The following is a 15,655-nucleotide window of genomic DNA, read 5'->3' on the forward strand; positions in this document are numbered from 1 at the left end:
CAGATATATTGACCTTACCCTGAGCAGTAAAGTCCACATCCTCAAGGTTCTCCAAGATGTTGTCGATGCTCAACGTGAACCTCTTAAAAGTGGAGGAGTCCATCATTTCTGCAGAGAAGACAAAATATACTGTGAGATTTATAGAGCATCATTCTGACAGCCACAGTGACAGAGGGAACATTTAGTGCTTCTGTGAAGGAGGTGAACCAGTTTACCTTCAGGTGTTAGCTTGGGTTCATAAGCTTTCCTTTTCTTCTGCTTTTCTTTTGACTTCAATCGTCTTGCAACTGAAATAAAAAAGAAAAAAATCTCAACCACAGATAGACTACTTAAGCATATCTAAGTAAATCTTATCTTATAAGATAAGGTGGTTTAGAATGTAATGCTAACATATTGCATTCAATGTTTTTTTTATTTTTTATTATTATTTGATTAAACATTATTCAGTATGCATCAATAAACTTTTCAAACAGCAGTGTGCTTTATTGTTGTCACATGACCTCACCACATTGCTTGTTTAATTCAGCTAGCGGTATCCAGTTATCTCAAAAATAAAAGGGGCTATTGCATTTTTTTTTTTTTATCCGAATTTGTGCAGAAAGTCTTAACTTTCGGCAGTCTGACTAAATACTAAGGCGAGAAGGGGATGTACATTTTTTTTGTTTATATTACTGCTGGATTATTCATCATAGTAGAAATGGAAAGTCCAGTCAAGGGCACTGTATTGTGGGTCACACTATTCCCTGTGGTGTGCTCTGGTTGTATACTGCACATTTTGGCAAGTGTAGTAGTTCATTTGTGCACAGTATACATACTACAAACTATGTCACTTCAAAAATAGTAGAGATTATGAACAAAACCACAGTGTAATTAAATGTTTTAAGTGATGACAGAATTGTTCTCAGCTAACCATCACTAAGGCTAGGAGGAGGTGAGTCTTGGTCAGAGTCATCGTATCGGCTGCCCGAGCCTCTGCGCACATCATAGTTTCCTTTTCTGTGTTCTCCCAAATTCCTTCGGTCTCGTTCATCAAACTCCCACAATCTATCGCGATCCTTCTTCTGACGTTTGCGAGATGCTGCGGGAGAAGACAGAGAAAAACTTTGACTCAGAAGAAAGAAAGATACATTTTTACTTAAAGTGAAGAACTGACAAATGGACAGTTCATCCTACAGGGGCTTTTGGTGTGTAGCTTCTCAAATATGTACTTTTTTTTTTTCTTTTTAAGAATTTTTATACATTTTACAAAAACCTTTTTTAGAAAACAGGTTAAAAATGTATTTTATTTTTTTTTACCCAATTTGGAATGCCCAATTCCCAATGCGCTTTTAAGTCCTCTTGGTGGCGTAGTGCCTCAATCCAGGTGGCTGAGGATGAATCCCAGTTGCCTCCGCATCTTATCACGTGGCTTTTTGAGCGCGTTGCCACGGAGATAGCGGGTGAGGAGGCTTTAAGCCATCCACCGCGGCATCCGCGCTCAACTCACCACGTGCCCCACCGAGAACGAGCCACATTATAGCGATCACAAGGAGGTTACCCCATGTGACTCTACCCTCCCTAGCAACAGGGCCAATTTGGTTGCTAAGGAGACCTGGCTGGAGTCACTCAGCACGCCCTGGGATTCGAACTAGTGAACTCCAGGGGTGGTAGCCAGCATAAAAAAAGACTTATTAAAAACTTATTTTTGCAGGGTATAATAAGACTACCTCTATTACCTTTTGATTTGATTATCTTTCAAAAAAAAACAAAATAAAAAAACCTCTCCTTAATAGCTTGCTGGGTATTGCCGATTACTTCATGATAAGATACACACCGCAGGTTCCACGACACATATTATGATTCAATATGTCATGAGCTATTACAATATCATCTGAAGGTGTGACAAATGTGCACATGAGAGAGAGCAAGTGCATCAGTGGGATCAGTTTCAATCCCTCGTGCTCAGTTTGCTTCACTTGATGTGACTCATTCTCTGACCACACAGAGAAAATGTCAGTTTCAGAGTTTGTACTTATTAGGATGACCTGCTTACTTACTAACTGAACTTTAATAAAGGATACTTCACAGATAAAAGGAAACAATGCTGGGATGTTTCCTTTCCAGGTGCTCATGCACATTTTGCTCCTGGAGAATGCCAGCCATGCTTTTTTCAAAACAACAGTGATTCTGTATTTTACTCATTTAGTATGTTTGTATAATTACACCATACTTTGCTATCTAAATCATTTTGACCATGCATCTGGAATGCAAGCTGCGTCGTCTTCCTCTCTGGCTGCAGTGCTTCTCTGGTTAAAATGCATCAAAATTAGAGTTTCGTATGATCTCATGTTACGTCTCATGAGATTAAACTACTATTTGACAACAAAAATATTTTTTGTCAATAATTTTTTTTGTCGATGACGATAATGTCGACTAATTGCGAAGTTTGCCTTAGCAAAGACTTCTGAAACATATGTATAAAATCATGACCACTCACATAAGAGGAAGACAGTCATGTCGGAAACCTTATAAAAGTGGTTTCATTCTACATTGAGAGGGTTCCTTCATGGGCGTCGCAATGTTATAATCACATGACCAGTCAAATACTACTCATTCTCAGTAACCACCCTGGTTCTGGACACTTTCACTCTTAGATTAAATTAATCATGGCTCACTGTGAATAGTAAAATTCTATAATGGCATCTGAAACTGAAAACTGTTGATTTTTAATGATGCTGCATCCACACCGCTAGGTGTCACTGTAAGTCCAAGATGATGCAAACAAAAAAAAGTTACTGAATGCACCTTTATATTATATCCAATCTGTTGGTTTTGTCTTTGTGTGAGTGCTGACAGTCATGGACAGGAATGCTACTCACAATACTCATCTTCTGAGCTGTCCTCTGCATATTTAGGCCTCTCATTAACAGTGCTGCGTTTGCGTTTGTTCATCTTTACTCTCTCACAAAGAGGCATGGTGGACTCGATCTCTGCCAGCAGTTCAGGAGGAAGATCCTTTAACACAGATGGGTCCATACCACCTGTGAACAAAGATTCACATTACTAACACTATCTCCAGTGCACATCTTAGAAACCAAGCAGTCTCCTTTATTTCCTTAGCTACTGTATTATAAGTAAGATCAACACCCAATCTACACCAGAAGTGAGCCACAAAACTAGACTGCATTATAATGAAACATTGCTTGCAGCATTGCCTGCAGCCATCTGGTCTCATATTGAGAGGGGCTGCTATTTTAATAATGAATGAATTGTGAGGGGCAACTATTTTGATAATTGACTAATCTGTTGATTATTTGATTCAATGGATATTCTAGATCTTGCCTAATCTCTCATTCACTACAGATTTTTAAAGTTTAAATAAACAGTTAACAGACCCATTTCCTCCTCTGAACATAATGCACTACTGTCATCAAATTACTTATAATGATATAAGGGACTACTCTTTATTTTACAGTAATCCAATTACAGTAACTGTTCATATAAAATATCATTACTTGCATTACTTCCAGGTTTTCAAAAAATTCTAGTTCATTTAAAACCTAAATATGCCATTCATGGAATATTGTTTTGATCAAAAAGATTGCGCTTCCTCTCTCTATGCTCTATATATATGTATGCTTTTTGAAGTAGAGGTCGACCGATATATCAGATTTACCAATTAATAATAATTAATAATAAGTGGTGACAGTTGTGTTTTTTTAAACTATCAGCAAAAAAATCAACACAGACAGTCTCCGATCTTTTTTTTGTTTTTTGGATTAATTCCTCCATAGCCGGCGCTGGAGGGTTCTAGTCTGAACTCCTTGGTTCTGCAGTATAACAGCACCATCTAGAGGTTAAATAAAAAACAATTACTGACTCCACATGGAGTTTGTTGTGCAACATGACTAGACTATGCAGAGACGGACATTTAACAAACAGATTTAAAACATCGAGAGAGAACGTTATTGTTATTATCATGGTAAAATAAATCAATTAATTAAGACAACCAAAGGTGGTTTGATAATTAATTTGTTTATAACTAATCGCTGCACTGGAGAACTGCATTGCCGACAAGGTGGAGAGGATAGCATTAGAGCTAACATTAGCTGTTCGAATGGTCAGAACTATGTTACAAAGTCAAGGATGGAAACTGCTTACATTTCCACTTAATTCGCCATTTTGAATAATAATAATAATAAAAATTGTCACTTGTGAATTCGTGCATATCCGTTGAGTTTTTATTCTGGGGTTGAGGGGCATCCAATTGTTCCAGTCATTTTATAAACATGAGCGCTCCGAAGAGGTTTTGTTGAAGCAGATTCAGAAGTTAATTATGAGTAGTAGATCATAATTTCATGTTAATGTCAACCTTATGTGAAAATGCTGCCAGAGTTTTTGTTTTTGCTCAACCAAGCGCGAGCACAGTACATTGTGTGACTGCATGACTCTACTGTCGTTTATTTATATTCTCTGTTTAGAAACATCAGACATTTTCAATACATTTTGCCTATTATTATTGATGTTGCTGCTGTTGTTGTTGTATTATATATATACCAATCAGCCACAACATTAAAACCACCTGCCTAATATTGTGTAGGTCCCCCACGTGCCGCCAAAACAGCGCCAACCTGCACATCAGAATAGCATTCTGATATGATGATATTCTTCTCACCACAACTGTACTGAGCGGTTACTGTAGACTTTGTCAGTTCAAACCAGTCTGGTCATTCTCTGTTAACCTCTCTCATCAACAAGGCATTTCTGTCCACAGAACTGCCACTCACTGGATGTTTTTTTGGAACCAGCCCATCTGACACCAACAATCATGCATGCGATTATCTAATCAGCCAATCGTGTAGCAGCAGTGCAGTGCATAAAATCATGCAGATACGGGTCAGGAGCTTTAATTAATGTTCACATCAAACATCAGAATGGGGAAAAAATGTGATCTCAGTGATTTGGACCGTGGCATGATTGTTGGTGCCAAACGGGCTGGTTTGAGTATTTCTGCAACTGCTGATCTCCTGGGATATTCACACACAACAGTCTCTAGAATTTACTCTAGAAACATCCAGTGAGCGGCAGTTCTGTGGACGTAAACGCCTTGTTGATGAGAGAGGTCAACAGAGAATGGCCAGACTGGTTTGAACTGACAAAGTCTACGGTAACTCAGATAACCGCTCTGTACAATTGTGGTGAGAAGAATATCATCATATCAGAATGCTATTCTGAGATGCGGGTTGGAGCTGTTTTGGTGACACGAGGGGGACCTACACAATATTAGGCAGATGGTTTAAATGTTGTGGCTGATCGGTATATATATATATATATATATATATATATATATATATATATATATATATATATATATATATATATATATATATATATATAAACCATGGTATGTTATTATATTTGTAATATAAAAATGCTGCAGATTTTTCTCTGTTGGGTCCTCTTAATAAAGAAATTTCTGTGAGATTTTTCCTACATGAGTACAAGCTCTATTTTAAACTTTTATAACACAAAGATGAAATAATTTTTTATTACATTAATAAAAAATCAGTTCTGCATATCGGTTATCGAAAAAAAAAACAACGGTACCATGATCGGTTGTAAAAAATAAATCTCGGTCGATCTCTACCTATGATAAATGGTTTTGAAAATTTAAAATGCTCATATTATAAGAACATCACATTAAAATGTAAATAATATTCTTGTGATAACCTCAAATGCACTGAACCTACACCAAACCAAACACTAGCTTTAACAGGCTTAAACTAATTACAGCAAAAACACTTCAAACCAACAGCCATGGCTACGGAGAAAAAAAAAAAAAAAAAAAAAAAAAACTCACCTGCTTTGTCATTTGCTACCCTCCCTAATTTTTTAATCTATATACCTAGCCCATAACACAATGTCTGTCAACATTAGACGCTATTCAGAAAGTGACATCTTCCTGTAAAAGCAGTTTCACAGCATGAAAAACAAAAAACAAACCTAACCCACTTGGTGGGCACAAACTCCCAACTGTTGTAACTGTTGAGCTCTCACCAGCTGGGCGACCCAAGACACGTTTTACATAACTGCCTTTACACAATCAATGAGAAAAAAAAAAAGAAAAAAAAAAAAACTTCCTGCCTGGTTGTTTGTTCAGTTTGAAAGGAAAACCCATCATGGTGTTCTCAAAGTGAGAAGCCGTCATTCAAACTATACCAGTTTTTATCAAGAGAAGATAAAGGAGTTCCCCTACCTTTCCCAGACCTCCCAGAGGACAGCCTGTTCTTGCTGGACTTTGAGCTGCGTGAGTCCCTCTCCCTCATGAGCCTATGCACTTCATCTATGGAGAGTTTCTGCAAAACGACCACTGGCTTGACGCTTTTCTTCATGTCCGTCTCAGTTTCTAGTCTCTCTAGCCGCACACACGGCTGCTTCCAAACTTCTGGAATCTCTCCCCCTCCATCTTTTCTGATTTTGGGGATGGTAAAGTTCTTAAGCGCTCCTGAACTAGCGTGGTCACCCAGCATGCACGGAGGAAGCTCTACAGGATTACTCCCCGACTGGGCAGCACGCTGCGTGTTGGCATCGGCGTGGCAACCCTCAGGCCTCGGTTTCTGCCGTGGGGTATCTGGCTGCTTGTCATCATGACGATTTCCATGTTCAGGGGCGTGGTCATGCTTGTGCTTAAGAGCTTTGGGGGTGACGCCCTCTTGTGGCTCCTGAGGCCAGCGTTGGGCCTCGCTGGCAGGGATGGGCATGCCCATGCAGGCGTCCTCTACCTTTCCCACGTGCTCCAAAGTCACCTGCAAACCCGGGCGGCTAGCGCTGGTGCCCGCAGCACTGGCCTCTTGTGGGGCCAGCCGATGTCCTGCGTTAGCCCCTCCTCCCCCACCTGGAGCCCCAGAGCCTGAACCTGCTGTGCCAGCTGCACCAGGCTCCTGCGGGTGAGAGTCCTGTTTGCGCTTCTTCAAAGGCTTATCTATAGAGAGGGAGAGAGGGAGAGAGAGAGAGAGAGAGAGAGAGAGAGAGAGAGAGAGAGAGAGAGAGAGAGGGAGGGAAATGAATGAGAGGGTGAATCTCACAAATCCATGTCCAGGTCAGATTTCACTCCAAAATTAAGAGAGAGAGAAAGAGAGAGAAAATTTTCCAGGAATGTTTTTTAGCATTACGACATTATTTCAAATAAAGCAAGCAATTTATTTGTCATTCCATTTCATTTCAACAGTGATTCTCATAAAATTCTCATAACTGTAATACAGTAATTTTTATGATGTGAATTTAGGCAGGGAACATGTTCTTGACCAGTCTGATAAGGCAGATATAAGATGGTTCCATTAACAATTATTTTTGAACTTTTAAGGAAAAATTATTTGGAAACAAGAAAAGCCATTTTTAATGCATTTATTTTCCTCAGCAGCCAGTTGCTGCATGATGAGATCACTTCAGATTTACATTTTACATTCATGCATTTTGCATTTACATTTATGCATTTTATCCAAAGAGACTTACAGTGCATTTAAGGTATACATTTTGACAGAGAGGGTATAACAAATCATATATATATATATTTGTAATTCTTGCTAAAAGGCATCTGAGGCAATGCAATAGGGCTGAAATGATTAGACGACATTATAGATATCTAAAAAATTTTGTTGTCGAATAGTCCTTTGATGTCATTTAACATAACATGAGATCACATTAAACTCTAATGATGACGCGTGAGAGCATCACTGCAGCTCACGCCTGACTGAGGAGAGAAAGATAACAGCTCACAGTCCAGATGCACTCCAAACTTTCCAAACAGCTTCAGGTGATGTAGATCACAAAAATATGAGGGAATAATACAAAATAAATAAAAACAGAAGCTCTCTCATTGTGAAATAAGCAGAGCTGGAGCTGCCGCTCCGCTGAAGCAAAACTTGCATGTCGAGCGTCTTTAAAGGAACACCCCAGCATTACATCTTGAACGCATTATAGCTTTATTAAAGTTCAAATAATACAGAAGCAGGTCATGTAAATAACTACAAACTCCAAAACTGTCATTTCTCTGTGCAGTCAGCTCCTCTTTTATGAGTTGTGCGAACTGTCCCGATCTAAGAGGGAGAGATTGCAACTGCACCCGGCTGATGCACACTCGGTCACGGAGACGCTCGCCCCTCGAGTGCACGTGCTTGCTGCAGCTAGATTACAATGTGATGGCTCATGACTTATTGAATCATAATGTGTGTGTCACTGTGCATTTCTTATCCTGAAGAAAACTGGCTTTATTCATAAGAGAGAGTTTGTTTTTTGTTTTAAAGATGGATTGAAGTGAACAGAAAGATGAGAGAGTCTTCGCCCCATTATACACTGCAACAAAATACGTTTTTGATTTGTTTTTGTTTTGGCTTGTTTTCCAATATGAATATCTAAAACTCCTTTAAAACAACATACATTTACTTTAGCAGCTATACTGCAGATTAAAAAATTGTTATCTGAGAATGTTAAATACAATATTAAAATTACAAATATTTTTAAAAATCTAAAATTACTTTTTTAAAAGATGCATTCACCTGAGAAGCAGCATATATGATATTTAGACTTGCTTTTAGAGAATAGATCTTGAATATAAGTATATTTTGTCTTTACTGCACTCGCAGAAGTATAACTAAGTGAAAAAATACATTTATATACAAAAACTCTTAAAGCAAGTCTAAATATCTTATATGTTGCTTTTCAAGTCAATGTATCTTGTTTTAAGGATCTTTAGACAATTTTAAATGGAAAACAAGACAAAAACACTTGATAACTATAGGATTTTTTGCAGTGAATTTGTTACAGAATTAAATGTATTAAAACGTTTTTTTCCATTTAATTCAGTGAATGTCATTTAGAGGTATTTTTAAAAGATGATTTTGTCCTCTTTATTGTTAGCAAGCACATTTAATACAACCTTTTAAGTCGGGGCATAAGCTGAATAGTCGGTTAGGAGCTAATGATTAATCCTCGCAATAATCGCAGAATAGTTGAATAATCATTCTAATAATCATTAGATTAGTTGATTATCAAAATAATCGTTAGTTGCAGCCCTACAATACAATGCAATCCAATAACTGATCCTAACTATACATCAAATAAAAATTGTAAATAAACAAAAATATTTACACTGGCAGCCAAAAGTCTGGAATAATGTACAGATTTTGCTGTTTCGTAAGGAAATTGGTACTTTAATTCATAAAGTGGCATTCAACTGATCACAAAGTATAGTCAGGACATTACTGATGTAAAAGCACCATCACTATTTAAAAAAATCATTTTTGATCAAATCTAGACAGCAGCCATCACTCCAACACCTTATCCTTGAGTAATCATGCTAAATTGATCATTTGGTACTAGAAAATCACTTGCCATTATATCAAACACAGTTGAAAGCTATTTGGTTCATTAAATGAAGTTAACATTGTCTTTGTGTTTGTTTTTGAGTTGACACAGTGTGCAATAGACTGGCATGTCTTAAGGTCAATATTTGGTCAAAAATGGCAAAAAAGAAACAGCTTTCTCTAGAAACTCGTCAGTCAATCATTGTTTTGAGGAATGAAGGCTATACAATGCTTGAAAATGCCATAAAACTGAAGATTTCATACAAAGGTGTACACTACAGTCTTCAAAGACAAAGGACAACTGGCTCTAACAAGGACAGAAAGAGATGTGGAAGGCCAGATGTACAACTAAACAAGAGGATAAGTACATCAGAGTCTCTAGTTTGAGAAATAGACGCCTCACATGTCCTCAGCTGACAGCTTCATTGAATTCTACCCGCTCAACACCAGTTTCATGTACAACAGTAAAGAGAAGACTCAGGGGTGCAGGCCTTATGGGAAGAATTGCAAAGAAAAAGCCACTTTTGAAACAGAAAAACTAAAAGAAAAGGTTAGAGTGGCAAAGAAACACAGACATTGGACAACAGATAATTGGAAAAGAATGTTATGGATCTTAACCCCATTGAGCTTTTGTGGGATCAGTTAGACTGTAAGGTGCGTGAGAGGTGCCCGACAAGACAGCCACATCTATGGCAAGTGCTACAGGAAGTGTGGGGTGAAATGTCACCTGAGTATCTGGACAAACTGACAGCTAGAATGCCAAGGATCTGCAAAGCTGTCATTGCTGCACGTGGATGATTTTTTGATGAGAACTCTTTGAAGTAGTTTAAGACGTTCTGAACATTTTTTTCAAAATTTAATAGTAATTTTTCATGTTATTAATGTCCTGACTATACATTGTGATCAGCTGAATGCCACTTTGGTGAATAAAAGTACCAATTTCTATCCGTAAGAGCAAAATCTGTACATTATTCCAAACTTTTGTCTTGAAGACATACGATAGCTTTGTGAATCTGAAAAGGCTGCATTTAATAAAAAAATATGTATAATCTGCATGTGCTACGCATTTCAGTAAATGAGTGGTACTCTGTTGTGACACACACGTATAGCACAAAAATATTTTATTATTGTTATTTTATTATTATTATTTTTTATATTAAATTACAATAATATTTAAGTTGATTGGGTTCCAAAAACATAACTGTGGACTGATATTCTATTCCAACTGAAGTGAAAAAAAAAAAGAGGTCTGAATCCATTTAAGTCTATTTTTCTTAATAGGTTGCACATTTTATGTAATCGTTTTTGTTTTCTCTATTTTATTAAATAATGTATAGTTAGATGCTTTAGTTTATTTACATATAAAAAGCCGCTTTTCCACCATCGGGCCGATCAGTTCTCATCGCTTAACCATACTGCGCCAATCCAGTTTTTATTAACTTCAGCCAAATATTAGCAAACTTGGCAAGCTACAAACAATTATAAGCACTAGAAGTTGCCTTGGCATTGGCAACCTGACAATCGTGAATAACAACGAACTAAAGCCATTCCACCAGCACGGATGAGAACGGTTGAGTACGGTTAGCTAACTGTGCCGAGAAGTCCGTGCCGAGAACAGTTTAAAATCATGCCGTGCCAAACCGTGTTTAAGTGGAAATGCTACTGTAACCATTCCTTACTGTGCTCAGAACTGTTCGGCCTGATGGTGGAAAAGTGGTTAAAAAGTACCCCCAGTCAGTTCCATTAAGTGAGGTATAGATATTCTAAACTGATTAAGAAAACAGAAAACATTTTAATTGAATTAATTACATGACGTGGCTATGGCTATTAATTAATTAATCGCATAGATCAATATTTGCTGAGAAAGGCCAAAAAATACAGATAATTCAATATAACTATTGCATAATAATTAAAATAATTATACATATAATGTATATAATAATTCAGTTTAAAATAAATTGCATAATTGTGGCAGATGAGTAAAGCATTGATTACACAATACAAGTGGCTTAAGAAGCTAAGCTTCTGTCAGCTGTCAAGAATGCATCCTGTGTGACCAGTTCTCATTCTGTGGCTGTGCTGCTTGTGAGGTTTGATGAGGCGCATGGACAAAACAAAACATTTTCAATTGTAGGAAAATATGTACTTTAATTCGAGAATTTTCGTATGGGTCAGGGGGCATGATTGTGTTATTTTTAATGCATTATTTTTGTATATAATTAATCGCAATAAATTAACATGTTAAATCGTGAGACCTAATATACATGTATACATTTTTATATAATATATACAGTTTAAGTCAGAAGTTTAATACACCTTAGCTAAAAAACATTCCCTGTCTTAGGTCAGTTAGGATACCTATTTTAAGAATGTGAAATGTCAGAATAATAGTAGAAAGAATTATTTATTTCAGCTTTTATTTCTTTCATCACATTCCCAGTGGGTCAGAAGTTTACATACACTTTGTTAGTATTTGGTAGCATTACCTTTAAATTGTTTAACTTGGGTCAAATATTTTGGGTAGACTTCCACAAGCTTCTCATTATAAGTTGCTGGAACTTTGGCCCATTCCTCCAGACAGAACTGGTGTAACTGAGTCAGGTTTGTAGGCCTCCTTGCTCGCACACGCTTTTTCGGTTCTGCCCACAAATGTTCTATCGGACTGAGGTCAGGGCTTTGTGATGGCCACTCCAATACCTTGACTTTGTTGTCCTTAAGCCATTTTGCCATATACAAAGACCCATTTGTGATGAGCTTTAACTTCCTGGCTGATGTATTGAGATGTGGCTTTAATATATCCACATAATTTTCCTTCCTCATGATGCCATCTATTTTGCGAAGTGCACCAGTACCCTCAGCAGCAAAGCACCCCCAAAACATGATGCTGCCACCCCCATGCTTCACGGTTGGGATGGTGTTCTCTGGCTTGCAAGCCTCATCCTTTTTCCTCCAAACATAATGATGGTCATTATGGCCAAACAGTTCAATTTTTCAATTTCTCCAAAAAGTAAGATCTTTGTCCCCATGTGCACTTGCAACTTGTAGTCTGGCTTTTTTATGGTGGTTTTGTAGCAGTGGCTTCTTCCTTGCTGAGCAGCTTTTCAGGTTATGTCGATATAGAACACATATTCCTGTGGATATAGATATTTGTCTACCTGTTTCCTCCAGCATCTTCACAAGGTCCTTTGCTGTTGTTCTGGGATTGATTTGCACTTTTCATACCAAACTACGTTCATCTCTAGGAGACACAATGCATCTCTTCCTGAGAGGTATGATGGCTGCATGGTCCCATGGTGTTTACTCTTGCGTACTATAGTTTGAACAGATGAACATGGTACCTTCAGGTGTTTGGAAATTGCTCCCAAGGATGAACCAGACTTGTGGAGGTCTGCAATTTTTTTTCTGAGGTCTTGGCTGAGTTCTTTTGATTTTCCCATGATGTCAAGCAAAGAGGCACTGAGTTTGAAGGTAGGCCTTAAAATACATCCAAAGGTACACCTCCAATTGACTCTAATTAGCCTATCAGAAGCTAATTGGCTAATTGCCTAAAGGCTTGACATAACTTTCTGGAATTTTCCAAGCTGAATAGAGGCTCAATTAACGTAGTGTATGTAAACTTCTGACCTTCTGGAATTGTGATATAGTTGTGACATAAGATATAGAAAAATTACTCACGTCATGCACAAAGTATATGTCCTAAACGACTTGCCAAAACTATAGTTTGCTAATATAAAATCTGTGGAGTGGTTAGAAAATGAGTTTTAATGACTTCAACCTAAGTGTATGTAAACTTCTGACTTCAACTGTATGTATGTTTTTAGCAAATATTTATCAATGCACCCTAGAAATAAAATGTTTATTCAAAAAAACATTGTATTTTTAACACAAAACATAAAAAACATTTGTCAGCTGTCATCCTGTGTCATACCTTTGTCTTGGACCTCTTTAGCACTACGGTCTGTTTCCATGGCCGCTTCACTTTCCATTCTTTCAATTGCAGCAAGAGCCTCCACCAGTTCTCCCTCAGGGTCCGAGCCCGGGTACATTCCCCCAAGCTCCACTTCCGCCGGCCTCACCCTTGATGGACGCAGGATCAGCTTAGTGTGATCTTTTGCCGGTGAGCCTACGATATCATACACTGCAGCCTTATCGGCCGGGTCCCGCTCTCCCTCGCCAGGCTTCAGGCCACGTTGCTTGTCCGGGGAGTTGAGGAGCACATCTGGAGCCCCGTCGCGAGGAGGTGTGTATGGTGGAGATGACTGCAAGATGTGAGACACACCCGTGAAGGTCCTCATCTGATCCTAATGGTTTACAGAAAAACACATACAATCAGGAAGAAAGTTACGGTTTACTCTATTTAAGGGACAGCTCACCCAAAAAAAAACAAAAAACAATTTGAGGAAAATTATACTATAAAAGACTGAGGCTTAGACCCCGTTTCCACCTGGTATTTAGATGTATTTCGGGTGATCCGATCACACGTGGTCAGCCCTAAATATAGGTCTAAACGGGGTCTAAAACGTTTCGTGATTGGATAACAGAAACCACATACAAATGGGAAAAACGTGTGTAAAACACTGCATTTGAGGTGTAAACGCTAATCCGCCCTGTATGCATCTCAGCAGCAGTGAAGCGCCATCCCTCACCTGTCAATCAACTGCTGCGCTAAAACAAGAGTTTAACTTTGCCATTTACGAGCGGCTTTAAAAGGAAATAACTGTTCGATCTGAAAATGTTAAAAAGCGGATTCAAACACAATCGAGAGCTTTGCGGATCTTCTTTAGTGTGTCTGATATAAAAAAAAAAAAAAGACAAGCACTAACACCTGAAGCTTCTTAAATACAGGTAATCTCCTAAAATAACAGATAATTCTGCTTGACATGTTGCGTTTGAGCTTAGATTAAATTTTAACCACATCTGGGAGAAAAAGCGCACCGTTTTTTTTTTTTTTTTACTTTCTTTGACTTTTCTGACTATGTTCTGCTTTATTATCATGCAGTGAAACCCTGACATAGTGATTGATGTATGTCATGAAACAGAGACCCTACCCTCCAAATCTGAACACAAGGAACAACAACAGGAAATGCATTTAAGTGACCAGGTGTAAACAGCGATGTGTCACCTCACCACATGTGATCGGATCACCCGAGAAGCATCGTAATAGCAGGTGGATACGGGGTCATAGAGAATTGCACATGTGAGGTAATTATAAGGATAAGAAAAGAAGTTTACCAATTATTGTTTCCTATTTATTTTATTAACAATTCTTGTATTTAGGGGCCAAGCACCAAAGGTGCATAGCCCCTATCGTATCCGTTAGTATTATTAGATAATCCAAACTTGTGTGCTGACTCTAACCTTGCGATGCCTCTTTGCCACTCACTGAGCATGTTAGCTGAGTAGTTCAGTGTATTAATTAACTGGACTGTAGTTCAAAAGGTCCTGAGTTCGAATCCCCACCTCAACAAATCATGCCGTTAAAATTTCTGTTGTTACGGAGATCTTTGCATTGTGTTTACTAAATGTTTGCTGGGATTTTCTCCAATCACATTTTTATTTTCATTTTGTTGTAAAGTTACATGAATACGAAGTTGATTACGGTGACTACGATTGGCTGTGACTGCTTTATGCTTGGTATGTCCTTTTGGTGACTGTCAATGTTGTGGCTCTGTGGTGCAGTGGACTGTGCAGTGACCTGTTGAATGGAAAGTTGTAAGTTCAAATCCATCCTGAGGTGATGTGTAATGTTGTGTGTGTTTGCCCTTTATGTCATATGTGATCTTGGGTTGTGGTTAATGCTGTGCAATGCTTGCCATTTTGGTGCTTGGCCCCATAATTGCTGCTTGCAGCTATATTTAAGATCAGTTGTTGGAAAGCGATTGTTTGAGGATTCTCAAATAATTATTTTAATAATCTTAACTGATTCATGTTTACTTGTTTTATCATCCATCTTATCCATATACAACAAACTAGTCATATTCATTATTTTTCTCCTATATTATTTAACCCATTCTTTATATTAATTTTGTTTTAATATCCAGGTGTTTAAATGTCTACTTTTTATGATATTGTACATTTCTATTGTTTTTGTCTTATTATATTGTTAACAGTAGTTGTAATAAGCACAATGTTGTTCAGTTTTCATTTGTTCTGGTACCAGAGAAAGTTTCTCTGCTAGTGTCTATATTATCTTCAAGGTTCTCTGATAAGGAATTTAAGTTTTTAATTATGTCTGTAATAAAAGGGGATTTTGAGATTGTATGAGTTGGAACATCTCTGACTGCACTTGAGTTTGCTGTTATTTTTTCCCCTGG

The 15,655-nt window shown here is 37.8% G+C and overlaps 1 protein-coding gene across 3 annotated transcripts in view; it reads right to left on the reverse strand.

The window, feature by feature from the left end:
* Nucleotides 1-15,655, reverse strand: part of LOC127420122 (nipped-B-like protein A) — a 64,455-nt gene that overhangs the window by 31,615 nt on the left and 17,185 nt on the right. For all 3 annotated transcript variants that reach the window (XM_051662151.1, XM_051662133.1, XM_051662142.1), the window contains 6 exons: nucleotides 13,270-13,642; nucleotides 6,236-6,961; nucleotides 2,859-3,020; nucleotides 911-1,078; nucleotides 216-287; nucleotides 19-108 (listed from right to left, as the gene is read on the reverse strand). In XM_051662151.1, the coding sequence (XP_051518111.1) occupies nucleotides 19-108; nucleotides 216-287; nucleotides 911-1,078; nucleotides 2,859-3,020; nucleotides 6,236-6,961; nucleotides 13,270-13,642 (1,591 nt within the window). The remainder of the gene's footprint in view (nucleotides 1-18; nucleotides 109-215; nucleotides 288-910; nucleotides 1,079-2,858; nucleotides 3,021-6,235; nucleotides 6,962-13,269; nucleotides 13,643-15,655) is intronic.

The sequence above is a fragment of the Myxocyprinus asiaticus genome, chromosome 3, assembly GCF_019703515.2.
Source record: "Myxocyprinus asiaticus isolate MX2 ecotype Aquarium Trade chromosome 3, UBuf_Myxa_2, whole genome shotgun sequence".
NCBI lineage: Eukaryota > Metazoa > Chordata > Actinopteri > Cypriniformes > Catostomidae > Myxocyprinus > Myxocyprinus asiaticus.